Genomic DNA, 16,969 nt, shown 5'->3' on the forward strand with positions numbered 1-16,969 from the left:
AGCAATTGGTAGAGTTGGAATTAGAACCAGGTCCTCTGGCTCCCAGGCTGGGGCTCTTTCCCCTAGGCCAGGCTGCTTCACATGGAATGGAATGAAAGGTTAGAGGGCTCCAGTTCCCTGTGGCTACCCAAGCGTCTTCACGGGGCTCAGGGGCCAGTGTTCCTGGCCAATGCTCCTACAGAAGCAGTGTGGCCCAGTGGATAGAGTACGGTCCTGGGAGCCAGAAGGTCACCGGTTCTAATCCTGACACCGCCACTTGTCTGCTGTGTGGCCTTGGGCAAGTCACCTAGCTTCTCTGTGTCTCAGCTCATTTGCGAAATGGGGATTAATAATAATGATGGCATTTACTATGTGCAAAGCACTGTTCTAAGCGCTGGGGAGGTTACAAGGCAATCAGGTTGTCCCACGGGGGGCTCACAGTCTTCATCCCCATTTTATAGATGAGGGAACTGAGGCCCAGAGAAGTTAAGTGACTCGCCCAAAGTCACACAGCCGACAATTGGTGGAGCCAGGATTTGAACCCATGACCTCTGACTCCAAAGCCCGGGCTCTTTCCGCTGCTTCTCACAGGGATTAAGACCGTGAGCCCCATGTGGGACAAGGACTGTGCCCAACCCGATTTGCTTGTGTCCACTCCAGCACTTAGTACAGTGCCCGGCACATACGAAGCCCTTGACAAATACCACGATTATTATTATTATTGTTGTCCTGGTTCTGTGGGGAGGTAGATGGCCTGAACTGCCCTCCCCTTCCCTGTTTGACAGCATGACACCATGATGGAGGGGAGAAATTGAGTCAGAATTCCACCCCCGGACCACTGACACTTTGTCCCTGCCCCTGCCACTCCCCCTCACACCTTCAGTGGGCCGTGTCAGCTCAGCCTGTCTCCAGCCTTCCAGCGGCTCGGTCCTCCTGAGCTTGGATGTGGTCACCGGGTGTTTGGGCGTGTGGGTTCTCAGCGTGCGATGCCGTCTGGGAGCTAAAGCCTGGGGTCTGGGTATTGACAGTCGAGCCTAACCCGTCATCTCTTCCCTCCCAGTGGAAAACCCGCAGAGAGCCAGGGCTGATCCTCCGGGCCTTGCCGTCTGGCTCCGCATTTAGAAGACCAGAGGTAGACAGATGAAAGAAAGGAGTTATTGAGTTCTGTCGGAGAGGGGTATCCCCAGGCTGGACCTGAAGCAGGGGCTGCCTGGAGTAGGAGCTGGCACTGAGGCCTCCAGGCAGAATAATAATAATGATGACATTTGTTAAGCGCTTACTATGTGCAAAGCACTGTTCTAAGCACTGGGGGGGGGATACAATGTGATCAAGTTGTCCCACGTGGGGCTCACAGTCTTAATCCCCATTTTTACAGATGAGGGAACTGAGGCTCAGGGAAGTGAAGTGACTTGCCCAAGGTCACACAGCAGACTTGTGGTGGAGCCGGGATTCGAACCCATGACCTCCGACTCCAAAGCCCGTGCTCTTTCCACTGACCCACGCTGCTTCTCTAGGGCTGGCATTTTTTGTTAAGAGCTTATTATGTGCCAGGCACTCTACTAAGTGCTGACCCTGGGGTCATGGAGAGGGTCAGTCTTTTCAGGTCTCTTTTCATCTGTGCCTAAATGCATAAGTGATGGTGTGCATTTGGGTGTCTTCGTATGTGCCCGTGTGATTGCATATGTCCATGTGTGTTTGTGGCTGGGCCAGCCTGTTCAGGTTTACGAACCTGAGCCTGAGTGGGTGTGGGAGAGAGGGTGCATCTGAATGTCTGAAAAAACCGGGGTGCGATTGTCAGTCTGGGAGTCCACATGAATGTCAGAATTGGTGGGAGAGAGTCGGTCGTTTGGGTCTGTAGGACTGTGTGTGATTGTGCATGTGAGTGTGTGCTTATATGTGTGTGTGTGTGTGTGTGTGACTGTGTGTGAGAGATGTGTCTCTCACATCTCACGGAGAAGCTTCTCTCACTTCTCACGGAGAAGCAGCGTGGCTCAGTGGAAAGAGCCCGGGTTTGGAAGTCAGAGGTCATGGGTTCTAACCCGGCTCCGCCACTTGTCAGCTGTGCGACCTTGGGCAAGTCACTTCACTTCTGTGTGCCTCAGTGACCTCATCTGTAAAATGGGGATTAAGACTGTGAGCCCCACGTGGGACAACCTGATTACCTTGTATTTCCCCCAGCTCTAGAACAGTGCTTGGCACATAGTAAGTACTTAACAAATACCATCATTATTCTTATTATACAAGGTCATCAGGTCGGAAACAGTCCAGGTCCCACATAGGGCTCACAGTCTTTAATCCCCGTTTTTCAGATGAGCTAACTGAGGCACAGAGAAGTGAAGTGATTTGCCCAAGGTCACACAGCAGACAAGTTGGCAGAGCAGGGATTAGAACCCAGGTCCTTTTGAGTCCCAGGCCCACGCTCTATCCACGAGGTCATGCTGCCTCTCACTGGGGCTGTCAGGCACACCGGCTGGCACTGGGGCTACCGGACGCAGAGGTGGATGTTGGGACAGTGCTAGCCCCGGATGCTAGGCTGGTAGCCCCAGATGCTGGTGTTGAGGGGGCTGAGTACAGAGGCTGGATTCAGGTTGCCAGGGATGGGGCTGAATGGTCAGGCCTGTGGGGAGGGGGTTTCTGGGGATGAGGCTCTTCTATCTCACCGCCGACCTCTCACCCACATCCTGCCTCTGGTCTGGAACGCCCTCCCTCCTCATATTCATTCGTTCATTCATTCATTCAATCGTATTTATTGAGCGCTTACTGTGAGCACTGTACTAAGCACTTGGGAAGTACAAGTTGGCAACATATAGAGACGGTCCCCACCCAACAGTGGGCTCACAGTCTAGAAGGGTCTCATATCCGACAGACGATGACTGTCCCACCCCTCAAAGCCTTACTGAAGGCCCGTCTCCTCCAGGAGGTCTTCCCTGACTAAGCCCCCCTTTCCTCTTCTCCCATTCCCTTCTGCGTCACCCTGACTCGCTCCTTTTATTCATCCCCACTCCCAGCCCCGCGGCACTTATGTCCATATCTGTAATTTATTTATTTATATTAACGCCTGTCTCCCCCTCTGGAATGTAAGCTCGTTGTGGGCAGGGACTATGTCCGTTACATTGTTATAGTGTGCTCTCCCAAGAGTTTAGAACAGTGCTCTGCACACAGTAAGCTCTCAATAAATACAATTGACTGTTTGACTAACTGACGGACTCCCAGGCCGCTGGGTGGAACTCGAGGGGTGCGGGGGCCTGGGAGGGGGACCTGGTGATGGGGTCATGCCCAGATGAGGAGGCATTCATTCATTCATTCACTCAATCATATTTATTGAGTGCTTACTGTGTGCAGAGCACTGTACCAAGCGCTTGGGAAGTACAAGCAGACTCTGAACCCCACTAATCCCTGCCAGGCCCCAACTTGGAAGCAGCTGGCCATGGCGGAGCCCAGGGTGGGCAGGGGTGGGGTGAGGTTCAGAGAACCCGGGTCCCCAGCATTTTGGGTCGGGATGAAACATCTCATCTCATTAACAAGCCTGTAAAATTAGAAGAACAAAAACCGGCCCTGCAGCTCCCCTGAAACGCTCCAACCGGGGGAGAGCAAACTCGTAAAGACTTGTAACTGAGCAGCCCAACCATTTGATTTCATTAATTTTAATAGAGCTCGTTACCTTGTTACGCCAACTTCCCAGGGCCGTGGGACGGGAGGCAGAAACCAGAACAGTCAAGAGGGCTGGGGAGAGGGGCTGCCAGGCTGGGCCCCAAGAGTGCCCCAGGGAGGCAGGAGAGGCTCTATGCCTAGTTCTCGCTGGCCTGGGGCATAAGCCTTGGCCCCCAAATGACTCTGTCCCAGCCCCCGCCTCCTCCCTAGCCCCTCTGCCCCCACCCCCCAAGTCTGCCGCCCAGGGAGCCGAGGAGGATGAATCAAAGATGCCCAGAAACCATCCCTGTGAGATTCCCCATCCAGGGAGGAAGAGGGGGACGGAGTCCCTGGACGGGTGGGCTCGGGGAGGGGCTCGCAGAAGCAGGGCAACATTGGGTTCCCAGCTCTCTGGCCAGAGGATCCCCCTCCCCGGCCCCACAGAGACCCCACAGCCAGGCTATGTCTGCCAGTGGCCACAGCTCCCACCCGGGACACATCCAGTGCCAGAAACCCAGAAAACAAACAAACGAAGCAGACAAAGGACACAAAACCAAACCCGCCCGCCCGCCCGGCATTGTACTGTGTAGGCACCAGAGCCAGGCCTGGCTTGTGGCCAGAGTGGGCGGCTGGGAAGGGGCCTAGGCCGGCAGCGGGAGGAGACGGAGCCGCTTCCCTCCTTCGATCTGGCACAGCGAGGCGGGGGTCATTGGCCCTGTAGAGTGGGGATCTGGGGGGGCTTGGGGAACAATTGGGCAGCCGGGACCAGGACCTTGGGACCAGCCAGGTGCATGGTCACCTCTGAACCCAGCCTGGCCCAGGCCAGGTGATACGGACCGGATGGGGTGGGGGCAGGAGCAGGATTTAAAGACTGACATCTCCCAGCCTGGCCCCCAGGATCAGGAAGGTCAGAACTTGAGACTGCAAACCTGCACCTAATCAACCTCTCACTGGCTGGAAGAGAAAGGAGGAGGAAGGTGGGCTGCCAGATCCGGAAACAAAGGAAACCAGAGAGAGCCATCAGCACAGCCCCAGCGGTCAGGGGCCAGAGGTCACGTGTCAGGGACACCCTCCCACCCTGGAACCCTGTCTCCCAGGCTCAGGAAGGCTGGGGATCGAAGGCTGCAATCCTGCACTGAGTCAGTATCTTCCACTGGCTGGAAGAGGAAGGAGGAGGCAGGAAAGCTGCCAGACCAGGGAATAAAAAAGACCAGAGAGAGCCATCAGCACAACCCCAGGGGTCAAGGGCCAAAGGGTGAGGGGTCAGAAACCAGAGGCCTGGGCACATGGGGAAGGAGGAAGAAGGAAGACAGTTAGACTCCCTTTCAGGGGAAAGGGGAGGCGCATAGCATGAATATATGGGAGAACGGAAAACAATGGGGTAAAAAGGTTTGGGGCCCGGAAGGCTAACATTGAGGCCTCTGCAAGACTTAAGGCCTCTTCTCAGGGCCAGCAGGAGGGGCAGGATGGGAAGCAAGCACTTGGGACCCAGAGCAGTTGCATCTCCCCGTCCCCAACAGACCAGAGCTTCACCAGCTCTGTGACCCCTCCTGGCCCTAAGGGTCTTCTGCCACTCGCCCAACTGGGGGCCAGATGGGAGGGTCCAGTGTGGGTCACAGCGGGGCCAGCAGGGAGGGATCTCCTGGCACTGGGGTTATCACTATCACTATCCTCTTGGCCTGGGGTTGTTGGGTGGAAGTGGGGACTTGGAACCCTATTTCAGGGACCCTTCCAGCTTCTTCTTCTAACTGTCCTCTTCTCCCTTCTTCCTCCTACTCTTCCTGCTTCTAACCTTGCCCTTTTTGGTTGTTTAACAAATGCTCCCACTGTGGATTCTTCAGCTCCTCCCTGGGCTGCCCTCTCCTCAGGCCCCTCTTGGGCCCCAAACTCGAGCTGGAGAGGAGGAACAGGACCAGGAGGGGCCCTGAGGTTCTTCTGCTACTCGCCCAACTAGGGGGCCAGCTGGGAGGGGTCAGTGCAGCCCCCCTTTTTTATGGTATTTATTAAGCACTTACTACGTGCCAGCCACAGCACTGAGGTAGATACAAACTAATAAGTTTGGACACAGTCCGTGTCCCACAAGGGGCTCACAGTCAATCCCCATTTTACAGATGAGGTAACTGAGTTCCTGAGAAGTTAAGTGATTTGCTCAAGGTCACCCAGCTGGGATTAGAACCCAGGTCCTACTGACTCCAGGCCTGTGCTTTATCCACTAGGCCATGCAGCTCCTCCAGCCGTTTGGAGAACGTTTCCCACAGTCCCGATTCCTTGATCCTCCCCTGCAGGAGCCAGTTCTGGGGTGCCGCGTCTGTGGATACCGCTCCCCAGCCCGAGGAGCTCTCAGTAAGGCCACTCCCTGCCCTCAGAAAGGGTGGCTAGAGGTCTGCTACTGTCCTCAATGGTCCAGTTCTCTAAAGCCTGTTCTGACACGGGGTCGGGGGTACTTATCAGGCAGAGCAGTGGCTGTAAGGCAGCAAGGAAGAGCACGGGCCTCCAAGTTAGAGGACCTGGGTTCTAATCCCAGCTCTGCCGCTTACTGCTGTGAGGCCTTGGGCAAGTCACTTTACTTTTCTGTGTCTCAGTTTCCTCATCTACACAATGGTGATTCAAAACCTGTTCTCCCTCCTCCTCCTCCTCCTCTTCTTCCTCGTCCTCCTCTGTATGGGCAACAGCAGCTGCCACCCTGCTGCCACCATGGCCACCACCAGAAGAATGGCCCTCTCCTGGGAGCCTCTGGCACATCCAGAAACTTGCCTGTAAGCACTCCAGTGCCTAATACAGTGCCTGACACATAGTAAGTGCTTAACAAATACCATTATTATTATTATTGTTATTATTTCCTCCACTCACCTTTCTTCCCTCTCTGCCATCCCCTTCAAGGCCCTACTGAGAGCTCATCTCCTCCAGGAGGCCTTCCCAGACTGAGCCCCTTCCTTCCTCTCCCCCTCGTCCCCCTCTCCATCCCCCGCATCTTACCTCCTTGCCTTCCCCACAGCACCTGTATATATATATTTATACATATTCATTACTCTATTTATTTATTTATTTATTTTACTTGTACCTATCTATTCTATTTATTTTATTTTGTTAGTATGTTTGGTTTTGTTCTCTATCTCCCCCTTCTAGACTGTGAGCCCACTATTGGGTAGGGACCGTCTCTATATGTTGCCAGCTTGTCCTTCCCAAGAGCTTAGTACAGTGCTCTGCACACAGTAAGTGCTCAATAAATACGATTGATTGATTGATTGATCCCCTCCTTTCCCAGTTTTCCCCATTCTGACTTTCCTTCATTCTCTTTCACTTTCTCTCCCTCTCTCTCCCTATCTCTCTCTTCCTTCCTCTCTCCCCCTCTCTCCCCCTCTTCTATGTCCCTGCCTTTTCCCTCTCTTCCCCTCTCCGACTCCCTCTCTCTTCCTCTCTCTTTCCCTCTCCATCTCCCTCTTTCTCTCCCTCTCTCCCCCATCCTAAGTCATCCAATTGTATTTATTCAATCATATTTATTGAGCACTTACTGTGTGCAGAATAAAACAATAAGCTGACACATTCCCTGCCCACAATGAGGTTCCAGTATAGAGGTTCCAGTCTCCTATTCTCCCTCTCTCTTTCTACCTCAGACTTCCCAACTTCCTCTTTGGCTTTCTCCATATAGTGGCCGTGCCTCTTGTAACCCAACCACCATCTTTCCTTGGATCCCAGGGAATCCGATGAACTTTTCCTAAATTAGCAGGCAGCCGTGCTCTCCCCTCGAAGCCAAGCGTGGGAGTCCTGAGGCGTGGTTGTGTGAGTGTGTGTAAATGTGTGACGGGACTATACGTAGCCGAGTACCAGGGTACGTTTGATGGTAAAGTGGCCAGATCATCTGAGTATTTGTGCATTCCCGTCTGCCCCCATTGTCCAATCTCGGCTTCCCCGTCCCCAATCTTGCCTCAACTCCTCTGCCCCCCTCCCACACTGCACCCATTCCCACATCAGCCTCTCTCCCCAGCCTCTGCCCCTCACCCTCTCCTTTCTTTTCTGGGCAGGGGGAGAGAGGGCCAGGAACCAGTGGAGCAGCAGCAGGGAGAAAGGACACTCTAGACTGTAAACTCATCTCTAGAGTGCAAGCTCATCTGTAGCTTGTCGTGGGCATGGGATGTGTCTGTTATATTATATCATTCTCTCCCAAGCGCTTAGTACAGGGTTCTGCACACAGTAAGCGCTCAATATATACGATTGACTGAGTGACGGACCCTCCGGGAATTGAGGCCGGCAGGAACAGTGCAGAAGGGTGAGCGGAAGTTTCAGTCCTGTGCATGATGGACGTTAGCTCGGCCTTCATCTCCTGGCTAATTTCCTGCAGAGCTGGGAAATGCAATGTCACCCTGCCGCTGTGACCCTAGGGTCTGAGTGGTCTTCATTAGCCCTGGGGGCCCTGTAGGGTTGGAAGCGGGGGAAGGAAGCAGAAAAGATGGCTGAATAATAATAATAATAATATTATAATAATAATAATTGGCATTTGTTAAGCGCTTACTATGTGCAAAGCACTGTTCTAATAGCTGGGGAGGATACAGGGTGATCAGGTTGTCCCACGTGGGGCTCACAGTCTTCATCCCCATTTTACAGATGAGGTAACTGAGGCCCAGAGATGTTAAGATCACACAGTAGATCACACAGTAGACAAGTGGTGTCACCACAGTAGACATGTGGTGGAGGCAGGCTGAAGCCCGAGGAGGTTTAGAGAGAGAAAACCAAGGTGACTGAGTCCCAGGTTCCCAAGAGCAGAGGGCATGTTGGATACTCAGCTGTCCTGTTCTGAAGGCTTTTAGGCCCACTTCCTACCCATGACTTGCAGGGCAGAGGCCCAAGCTTGATCCCAAGAGATGATGAGGACCCTGTGACCCATCGCTTTTCCTCCTCAGCTGCTGGTCAGGATTTCTGATCCTGACACTGCAGCAGCCAAAGTCCTGGAAATGCCAGCTGGGCAACCAGCTGTCTGGCTGATTCAGGGGAGGGCTCCTGGACCCTAAAGTGGCTCTAAGACCCCCCTGGACTGCCAGGGATAAGGTGGGTTTGCTCAGACTCGAGGAACCTGCAACTGGGGGTGGGGAAGACTGCCTTAAACCCTCCTTGGGGCTTCCATGGCTCAGGGACTCCAGAGGGCTCCAGGGGCCCAGATCGGCCTGGACTGTGACTTCCAACCAAATCACCCAGGCCAAACTCCCTGACTCACACGATAAACCTCGGGGCCCCTGTGTGACTCGACCTACCGGCCGAGACCCCGAAGGGGAATCGGAAGTCCCTCTGTTGCACCGACCCCAGGGACATGAAATGCCAGGTCGCCCGGGGCCACCAAACTCCCAGCCCGGGGTCCTGTGGATGGTGCAGGGCAGCAGGTTGCCCCTGCCTCATCAGCCAGCTCTGACTCCCAAGCCGGTTTTCAACGCAGTGTCCGGAGGGATGCTTGTGCCCAGAGAAGGGACAGGGAGGGTAAATTAAATTGATTCCCTTCCAGACTGTGAGCCCGTTGTTGGGTAAGGACCGTCTCTATATGTTGCCAACTTGTACTTCCCAAGCGCTTAGTACAGTGCTCTGCACACAGTAAGCACTCAATAAATACGATTGAATGAATGAATGAATGAATGATCCCAAGCAGCTGGGACTGAAGACTGGCTGCTGCCTGGCTGGGGTCACAAGGACCACAGATGACCAAGCAGCCCCTCGGATGAGACGGTGAGTCGGATCACCCCGTTTTAATCAATCAATGATATTTATTGAGCCCTTACTGTGTATAAGGCACTGCACTAAGCATTTGGGAGAGTGATAACAACAAATAATTGTAATAATCCCATTATTTGTTAAGCATTTACTCTGCGCCAAGCAGTATTCTAAGCTCTGGGGTAGACAAAATAATAATAATTGGGGTATTTGTTAAGCGCTTCCTCTGTACCAGGCACTGTACTAATAGCTGGGGTGGATAGAGAAGCAGTGTGGTGTAGTGGAAAAAGTACGGGCTTGGGAATCAGAGGTCATGAGTTCTAATCCTGCCTCTGCCACTTGTCTGCTGTGTGACTTTGGGCAATTCACTTGACTTCTCTGCACCACAGTTACCTCATCCGTAAAATGGGGATTAAGACTGTGAGCCCCACGTGGGACAACCTGATTACTTTGTATCTTCCCCAGCGCTTAGAAAAGCGCTCGGCACACAGTAAGCGCTTAACAAATGTCACCATTATTATTATTCTTATTGTTATTATACAAGCAAATCTGGTTGTTCACAGTCCCTGTCCCACATGGAGCTCATAGTCTCAATCTCCATTTTACAGACGAGGTAACCAAGGCACGGAGAAGTGAAGTGACTTGCCCAAGGTCACACAGCAGGCAAGTGGCAAAACTGGGATTAAAACCCACAGGCCCGTGCTCTATAAACTAGGCCATGCCGCTTCTCTGAAAGAAGAAAATCATGTCCCACATGGGGCTCACGGTCTAAGTAGGAGGGAGAACAGGTATTGAATCCCCATTTTGTAGATGAGGGAACTGAGGCACAGAGAAGTGAAGCTACTTGCCCGCCCCATCTCCCCAACCCGCTTAGAAGCAGCGTGGCTCAACGGAAAGAGCCCGGGCTTTGGAGTCAGAGGTCATGGGTTCCAATCCCGGCTCTGCCAATTGTCAGCTGTGTGACTTGGGGCAAGTCACTTCACTTCTCTGTGCCTCAGTTACCTCATCTGGAAAATGGGGATTAAGACTGTGAGCCCCATTTGGGACAACCTGATCACCCTGTAACCTCCCTAGCGCTTAGAACAGTGCTTTGCACATAGTAAGCGCTTAATAAATGCCATCATCATCATCATCATCATCATCACACAGCAGTAAGTGGAAGAGCAGACATCAGAACCCGGTCCTCGGGCTCCTAGGACTGTGCTCTTTCCACTAGGCCACACTGTTTCCCCAGAATCGATAGCCGTGTTTCCTGCCTCCAACGAGCTTACAATCTAGGAGGGGAAGCAGATATTAATATAAATAAATTATAGGTATAATAAATACATTACAGATATGATAATCCCTTGTCCTTCCTTCTCACTTCCTCTTTCCCCTCTCTCCCTCTGTCCCTGCCCTTCTCTCTTCCCTTCCATTTTTCGGTCTCCGTCTCGAAACCAGGAAGATGGGAGCGGAAAGCCAAATGACACCCTGAGGGTATAGAAAGGGGGGGACTCTAGTCTGGTTTTTTAGACCACTTCAGACTCAGTATGACCCCTCCCCACCGAGGCCTGTGCCCATTGCTACCTCCCCTCAGGTCGCTTCACCTGCCAACTGCTTCCGAGACTCCTCAGAGCCCAGTGGGTCTCTCCAACCGCCTGAGGAGACCCCCCCCCCCCCAATTCCCCACCCATTTCCCTCTCTGGGCCTCACTAAGTCTAGCAGCTCCCCGGGAACTCTGCAGCCTTTGCAGTTTTACAGCTCGCGGTGGTTGGTTCACCGGGACAAGCTGGTGCTTGTCCTGCCACCAAACACAGAGTCGGAGGGGGCAGCAGCTCCAGAGGGGAGGGAGCTCAAGTTGGGGTGGGGGAGGGATCTGGGGAGCACCATCCCTTGGGAAGACCATGCAGGAAAACCATTCTTCCGGGTCTAGGGCCAAAGCCAAAACTCACGGGTCAGAGGGAAGGGCTGGGGGTTGTGCCAGTTAGTTGAGTTCCCAGACTGGGCAGATCACTCTCGCTCACCAACTCCCTGAACCTTCCTCCTCCCTAAATCCCTGGGAGCTTGGGCCCCGTTTCCTATGATCCCAACCCCCTTCAGTGCCGCCATCTAAATCCATCCCAACCCTGAAGCCTCCTGCAACCGAACCGTTGTATTTATTGAGGGCTAACTGCGTGCAGAGCACTGTACTAAGAGACTGTAGACACGTTCCCTGTCCACAGCGAGCTTACAGCAATCAATCGTATTAACTGAGCACTTACTGTGTGCAAAGCATTGGACTAAGCTCTTGAGAGAGCACAATCTAGCAGAGCTTTTAGACACGTTCTCTGCCCCCTACAAATTTACAATCTAGAGGACTGTACCTGCACCCTAATAATGGCATTTATTAAGGGCTTACTATGTGCAAAGCACTGTTCTAAGCGCTGGGGCAGTTACAAGGTGATCAGGTTGTCCCACAGGGGGCTCACAGTCTTCATCCCCAGTTTACAGATGAGGGAACTGAGGCCCAGAGAAGTGAAGTGACTTGTCCAGAGTCACACAGCTGACAATTGTCAGAGGTGGGATTTGAACCCATGACCTCTGGCTCCCAAGCCCGTGCTCTTTCCACTGAGCTGCACTGCTTCTTTGCAGAGGGAGGGGATGATCCATCCCCTTGCTTTGCACCAGACATCCTCCGTGCACCAGACATCCTCTGTCTAGACCGTAGAGAAGCAGCGTGGCTCAGCGGAAAGAGCCTGGGCTTTGGAGTCAGAGGTTGTGGGTTCAAATCCCGGCTCCGCCAATTGTCAGCTGTGTGACTTTGGGCAAGTCACTTCACTTCTCTGTGCCTCAGTTCACTCATCTGTAAACTGGGGATGAAGACTGTGAGCCCCCCGTGGGACAACCTGATCACCTTGTAACCTTCCCAGCGCTTAGAACAGTGCTTTGCACATAGTAAGCACTTAATAAATGCCATCATTATTATTATTATTATTACTAAGTTCCTTAGGGTCAGGGAACATGTCTTTTTCCTCTCCTCCTCCGCATCCCCCACCACCCTACCTCCTTCCCCTCCCCACAGCACTTGTATAGGTTTGTACAGATTTATTACTCTATTTATTTTACTTGTACATATTTACCATTCTATTTATTTTGTTAATGATGTGCATCTAGCTTTACTTCTATTTATTCTGATGACGTGACACCTGCCCACATGTTTTGTTTTGTTGTCTGTCTCCCCCTTCTAGACTGTGAGCCCTTTGTTGGGTAGGGACCATCTCTATATGTTGCCAACTTGTACTTCCCAAACGCTTAGTACAGTGCTCTGCACACAGTAAGTGCTCAATAAATACGACTGAGTGAATGAATGTCTGTTAATTCTGTTGCATTGTACTCTCTCAAGTGCTGAGTACGGTGCTCTGGACATAGAATGCGCTTTCAATAAATACCTTTAAACCTTGATTGATTACAAAACTCATTTTTTTCATTGTATTTCTTTCCTCCAAGCCCTACCTCACCCTCTCTAAGCTGGCGGGAGAGAAGGCCTGAAGAGAGAGGGGGTAGGTAGCCCCCAGGAGATCTCTGATCCCTCCCACCCTATCACTCTTTCCATCTTTCCCAGCTTGGCTGGGACTTTCATTCCTCCGGTCATATTTCCTGAGTGCCAACTGTGTGTAAAGCGCTGTACTAAGCATTTGGAAAGTACAATTCAGCAATAAAGACAAAAAGTATGTGCCACTTGGGTATAGATCAGTAGGGTTGTGTGAGAGGGTACGCTTGTATATGTGCGTGTCCATGTGTGCACGCTTCCATGTTCCTGGAGGTAAATGTCCTTGCTTGTGTGTGAGTGTGGAGCTGGGGATGCACGTGCGTCTGCACGTATGTCATGTGTGAATGAAGGTGTATGTGTGTACACCAACAGTACAGTACTGTGCTTCTAAGAGCGTGGGTGTGACTCCTCGTGTGGCTGGGTGGCCCACAGGGTGAGTTGAATCTGGTGTGTTTGAGTGGGTGAGATTCTGCGCGTGTCCGGTTCCCTTCGCTGATCGCCTCTCTCCCTGGGGGCTGCAGAGACCAGAGGGAGGATGGACAGGGTGGGCATTCATTCATTCAATAGCATTTATTGAGCGCTTACTGTGTGCAGAGCACTGTACTAAGTGCTTGGGTAGTACAAGTCGGCAACATATAGAGACGGTCCCTACCCAACAACGGGCTCACAGTCTGGAAGGGGGAGACAGACGGCAAAACAAAACATGGAGACAGGTGTCAAAATCGTCAGAACAAATAGAATTAAGGCTATACGCACAAGCTGGACAGGGTGGGCAGGGAGGGCAGGAAGGGCAGAGGGGGCAGGATGGGCAGGGAGGGCAGAGGGGGCAGGATGGGCAGGGAGGGCAGAGGGGGTAGGATAGACAGGACAGGCAGGGAGGCCAGAGGGGGCAGGAGAGTCAGGATGGGCAGGAAGGGCAGAGGGGGCAGGAAGGGCAGAGGGGGCAGGATGGGCAGGGATGTCAGAGGGGGGCAGGACTGTCAGGATGGGCAGGGAGGGTAGGGGGGCAGGATGGGCAGGGAGATCAGGGGGACAAGATGGGCAGGGAGGGCAGAGGGGGCAGGACAGTCAGGACGGGCAGGGAGGTCAGAGGGGGCAAGGACGGGCAGGGAGGGCAGAAGGGGCAGGATGGACAGGAAGGGCAGGGGGGCAAGATGGGCAGGGAGGGCAGAGGGGGCAGGACAGTCAGGACGGTCAGGGAGGGCAGAGGGGGCAAGGACGGGCAGGGAGGGCAGAGGGGGCAGGATAGGCAGGGAGGGCAGAGGGGGCAGGACAGTCAGGACGGGCAGGGAGGGCAGAGGGGGCAGGACTGTCCGGGCGGGCAAGGAGGGCAGGGCGAGGCCGGCCCGCGCCGGCCGCATCGATCGACTGATGGATGGCACATGTTCCGGCGGCTGACCTCCCGCTCCCGGGGAAGCCGTCTCCATGGCGACCGGGCCCGCTCCCCCAGCGGCCCATTGTAAATTCCTGCAGACGGCCGGGAGGGAAGGAGGGAGGGGGAAAGGGGGAAAGGGGGAGGGGGCCTGGGGCCCCGCGGCCGAGGACACAGAAGAAAGGGGGTCGGGGGGGGGGGGGGAGGGGGCGGGGCTGGAGGACGACGACGAGGAGGAGGAGGAGGAGGAAGGGCAGGGGGAGGGAGGGAAGGAGGGAGGAGGCGAGTCCCGGGGTCTGGGGGCTGGGGGCCGGGCCGGGCCCTCGTCTGCCCGCCCCTCGGAGGGCCCGCTGGGCGCCCGCTGGCCTATAAAGGAGCCGCCACCGAGCCCGACTCCAGCCCGACCCCCAGCCCCCCGGACCCCCCATCCAGCCCCCCATCCTCCCTCCCCATCCCCCGCCCGCATCCTCCCCGCGCGCTCCGCCCGGTCCCGGTCCCGGTCCCGGTCCCGGTCCCGGTCCCGGTCCTCGCCCTCCTCCTCCTCCTCCTCGTCCTCCTCCGGTGCCGGTCCTCTCCCCGCGGGCCCGGCCGGGCCATGGGCCCCTCCCGCAGCCGAGCCGGGCCCCACCGCCTCCCGCCCCTCCTCCTCCCCCTCCTCCTCCTCCTCCTGTTGTCCCGCCTCGCCCTGGGGACCAGGAGCGGCCCAGGTAAGCGCCACCGGCCCGGGGGGGCGTCCAGCCCGCAGCCCCCCGGACAGAGGGGACCCTCAATCAATCAATCACTCAATCGTATTTACTGAGCGCTTACTGTGTGCAGAGCACTGTACTAAGCGCTTGGGAAGTACAAGTTGGCAACATAGAGAGACCGTCCCTACCCAACAGTGGGCTCACAGTCTAAAAGGGGCCCTCCTCTCCCCTCCCCAGCCCGGGAGACAGCGGGTCAGGCCAGCGGGGCGGGAGCGGGGTGGGGGGCCAGGGTGGGCCACCCCTCACCAGGAGCCTGGCCCCCCACCTTGAGGCTGTACTTCTCTCCCCCAGGGTGGCTCGCCCCCTCCCCACCCCCTTGAGACCATATTCAACCCCCCCACACACAATTCTCCCTATTCAATTTATCCCTTCCCCTGCAGAAAACCCAACAGGGACTGTGGGCTGGTGGGGTGGGGGGTGTCTTTGGGACGCAGAGGGGGCCAGGGTTACTGGGTCCTTGAGCTGCATGGATCAGAAAGACCAACCCCCTGTCTCCAGGTAGGATGCTCTCTGGTTTCCCGGAGCTGACCCTGTTCCTTCTGAGACAACCAGCCACCCACCCCGGCGGGGGGGAAGGGAGGAGGGGGCTTTGCTGGGCAGGTGGGCAGGCCCCCTCTCTAATAATATAGTAATAATAATAATGGTATTTGTTAAGCGCTTACTATGTGCACTGTTCTAAGCACCGGGGAGGTTACAAGGTGATCAGGTTGTCCCCCGGGGGGGGCTCACAGTTTTAAGCCCCATTTTACAGATGAGGGAACTGAGGCACAGAGAAGTTAAGTGACTTGTCCAAAGTCACACAGCTGACAGTTGGCAGAGCCGGGATTTGAACCCATGACCTCTGACTCCAAAGCCCGGGCTCTTTCCACTGAGCCGCGCTGCTTCTCCTCTAGGCACCCTGGGCCCATTCATTCAGTCAGTCGTATTTATTGAGCGCTTACTGTGCGCACAGCACTGTACTAAGCGCTTGGGAAGTACAAGTTGGCAACATATAGAGACGGTCCCTACCCAACAGCGGGCTCACAGTCTAGAAGTTGGCAGGGTTTCAAGGCTCTTGCCTCCTCAGCTGCAAAATGTTTGTTGTGGGACAATTGTAGGAGGGGGGCCTGGAGGTGGGGGGTAGAGGGGGCACAGAGGGCCGGAGGGGCTGGGGGAAACTGCACTTGGGGCACTGGCCTAGGATGGCGGAGGAGGGTCTAGAGGGAAGAGAGAGGATGGAGACTTTGTCTGATTTTAGAAATTCCCTCCTCCTCCTCCTCCTTCTTTTTGTTTTTCCTTTTCACGGTATTTGCTAAGTGCTTACTCTGTGCCAGGCACTGTACTAAGCGCTGAGACAGATGCACGATAATCAGGTTGGACACAGTCCATGTCCCTCGTGGGGCTCACAGTCTTAATCCCCATTGTACAGATGAGGTTACTGAGGCCCGGAGAAGTGAAGTGACTTGCCCAAGGTTACCCAGCTAACAAGTGGCAGAGCTGGGATTAGAAATCAAGTCCTCCTGACTCCTGGGCCCGGGCTCTATTCAGTAGGCCACACCGCTTCTTGTGTTGATTTACTGGGTCCTCTTTCGGGGTGGCCCTCCTGGCCCCCAGGCTGGAGAGATGAGACACCCCAGCTGGGCTCACCCTTGACCAGTCAGACTGACCCTCTCCCCACAAGCCCCCAGCTGGGAAATAGAAACCGAGGCTGGAAGGGCAAGGCAGATTGGTGGGGGTGGGGGAAATGGCTGGAGAAGTCCCCACTTGGTCTGGGCGGCCCCAGGGCCGGGCACCCCTCCGGCCTGCGATGATCATGCCACTTTGACCAAGGATTGGATTGGGGTGTGGATAGTACCATCCAAGGACTCCCACCTGCTGCGGGGGGCCAGGCCCGAACTTGAGGAGGGGAAGACCGAAAGGGTGGACGGAGGGGGCTGTCAGCCCACACCCCACCTATCCCCTCCTCGGCCTGGCAGCCAGGGCCCGTGATAGTGACTGAGACCCGGGGCAGAATGCTGGTGGGCTGGGGCGGTGGGACCTCACGCTCACCCCCGCTATTCC

General features: G+C 55.0%; 1 protein-coding gene across 1 annotated transcript in view; it reads left to right on the forward strand.

The window, feature by feature from the left end:
* Positions 1-14,727: 14,727 nt before the first annotated feature.
* Positions 14,728-16,969, forward strand: part of SCUBE3 (signal peptide, CUB domain and EGF like domain containing 3) — a 28,080-nt gene continuing 25,838 nt past the window's right edge. The window contains 1 exon segment of the mRNA XM_038749495.1: positions 14,728-14,890. Coding sequence (XP_038605423.1) covers positions 14,779-14,890 — 112 coding nt within the window. The 5' untranslated portion in view covers positions 14,728-14,778.

This window comes from Tachyglossus aculeatus, chromosome 7 (assembly GCF_015852505.1).
Source record: "Tachyglossus aculeatus isolate mTacAcu1 chromosome 7, mTacAcu1.pri, whole genome shotgun sequence".
NCBI classification, from domain to species: domain Eukaryota; kingdom Metazoa; phylum Chordata; class Mammalia; order Monotremata; family Tachyglossidae; genus Tachyglossus; species Tachyglossus aculeatus.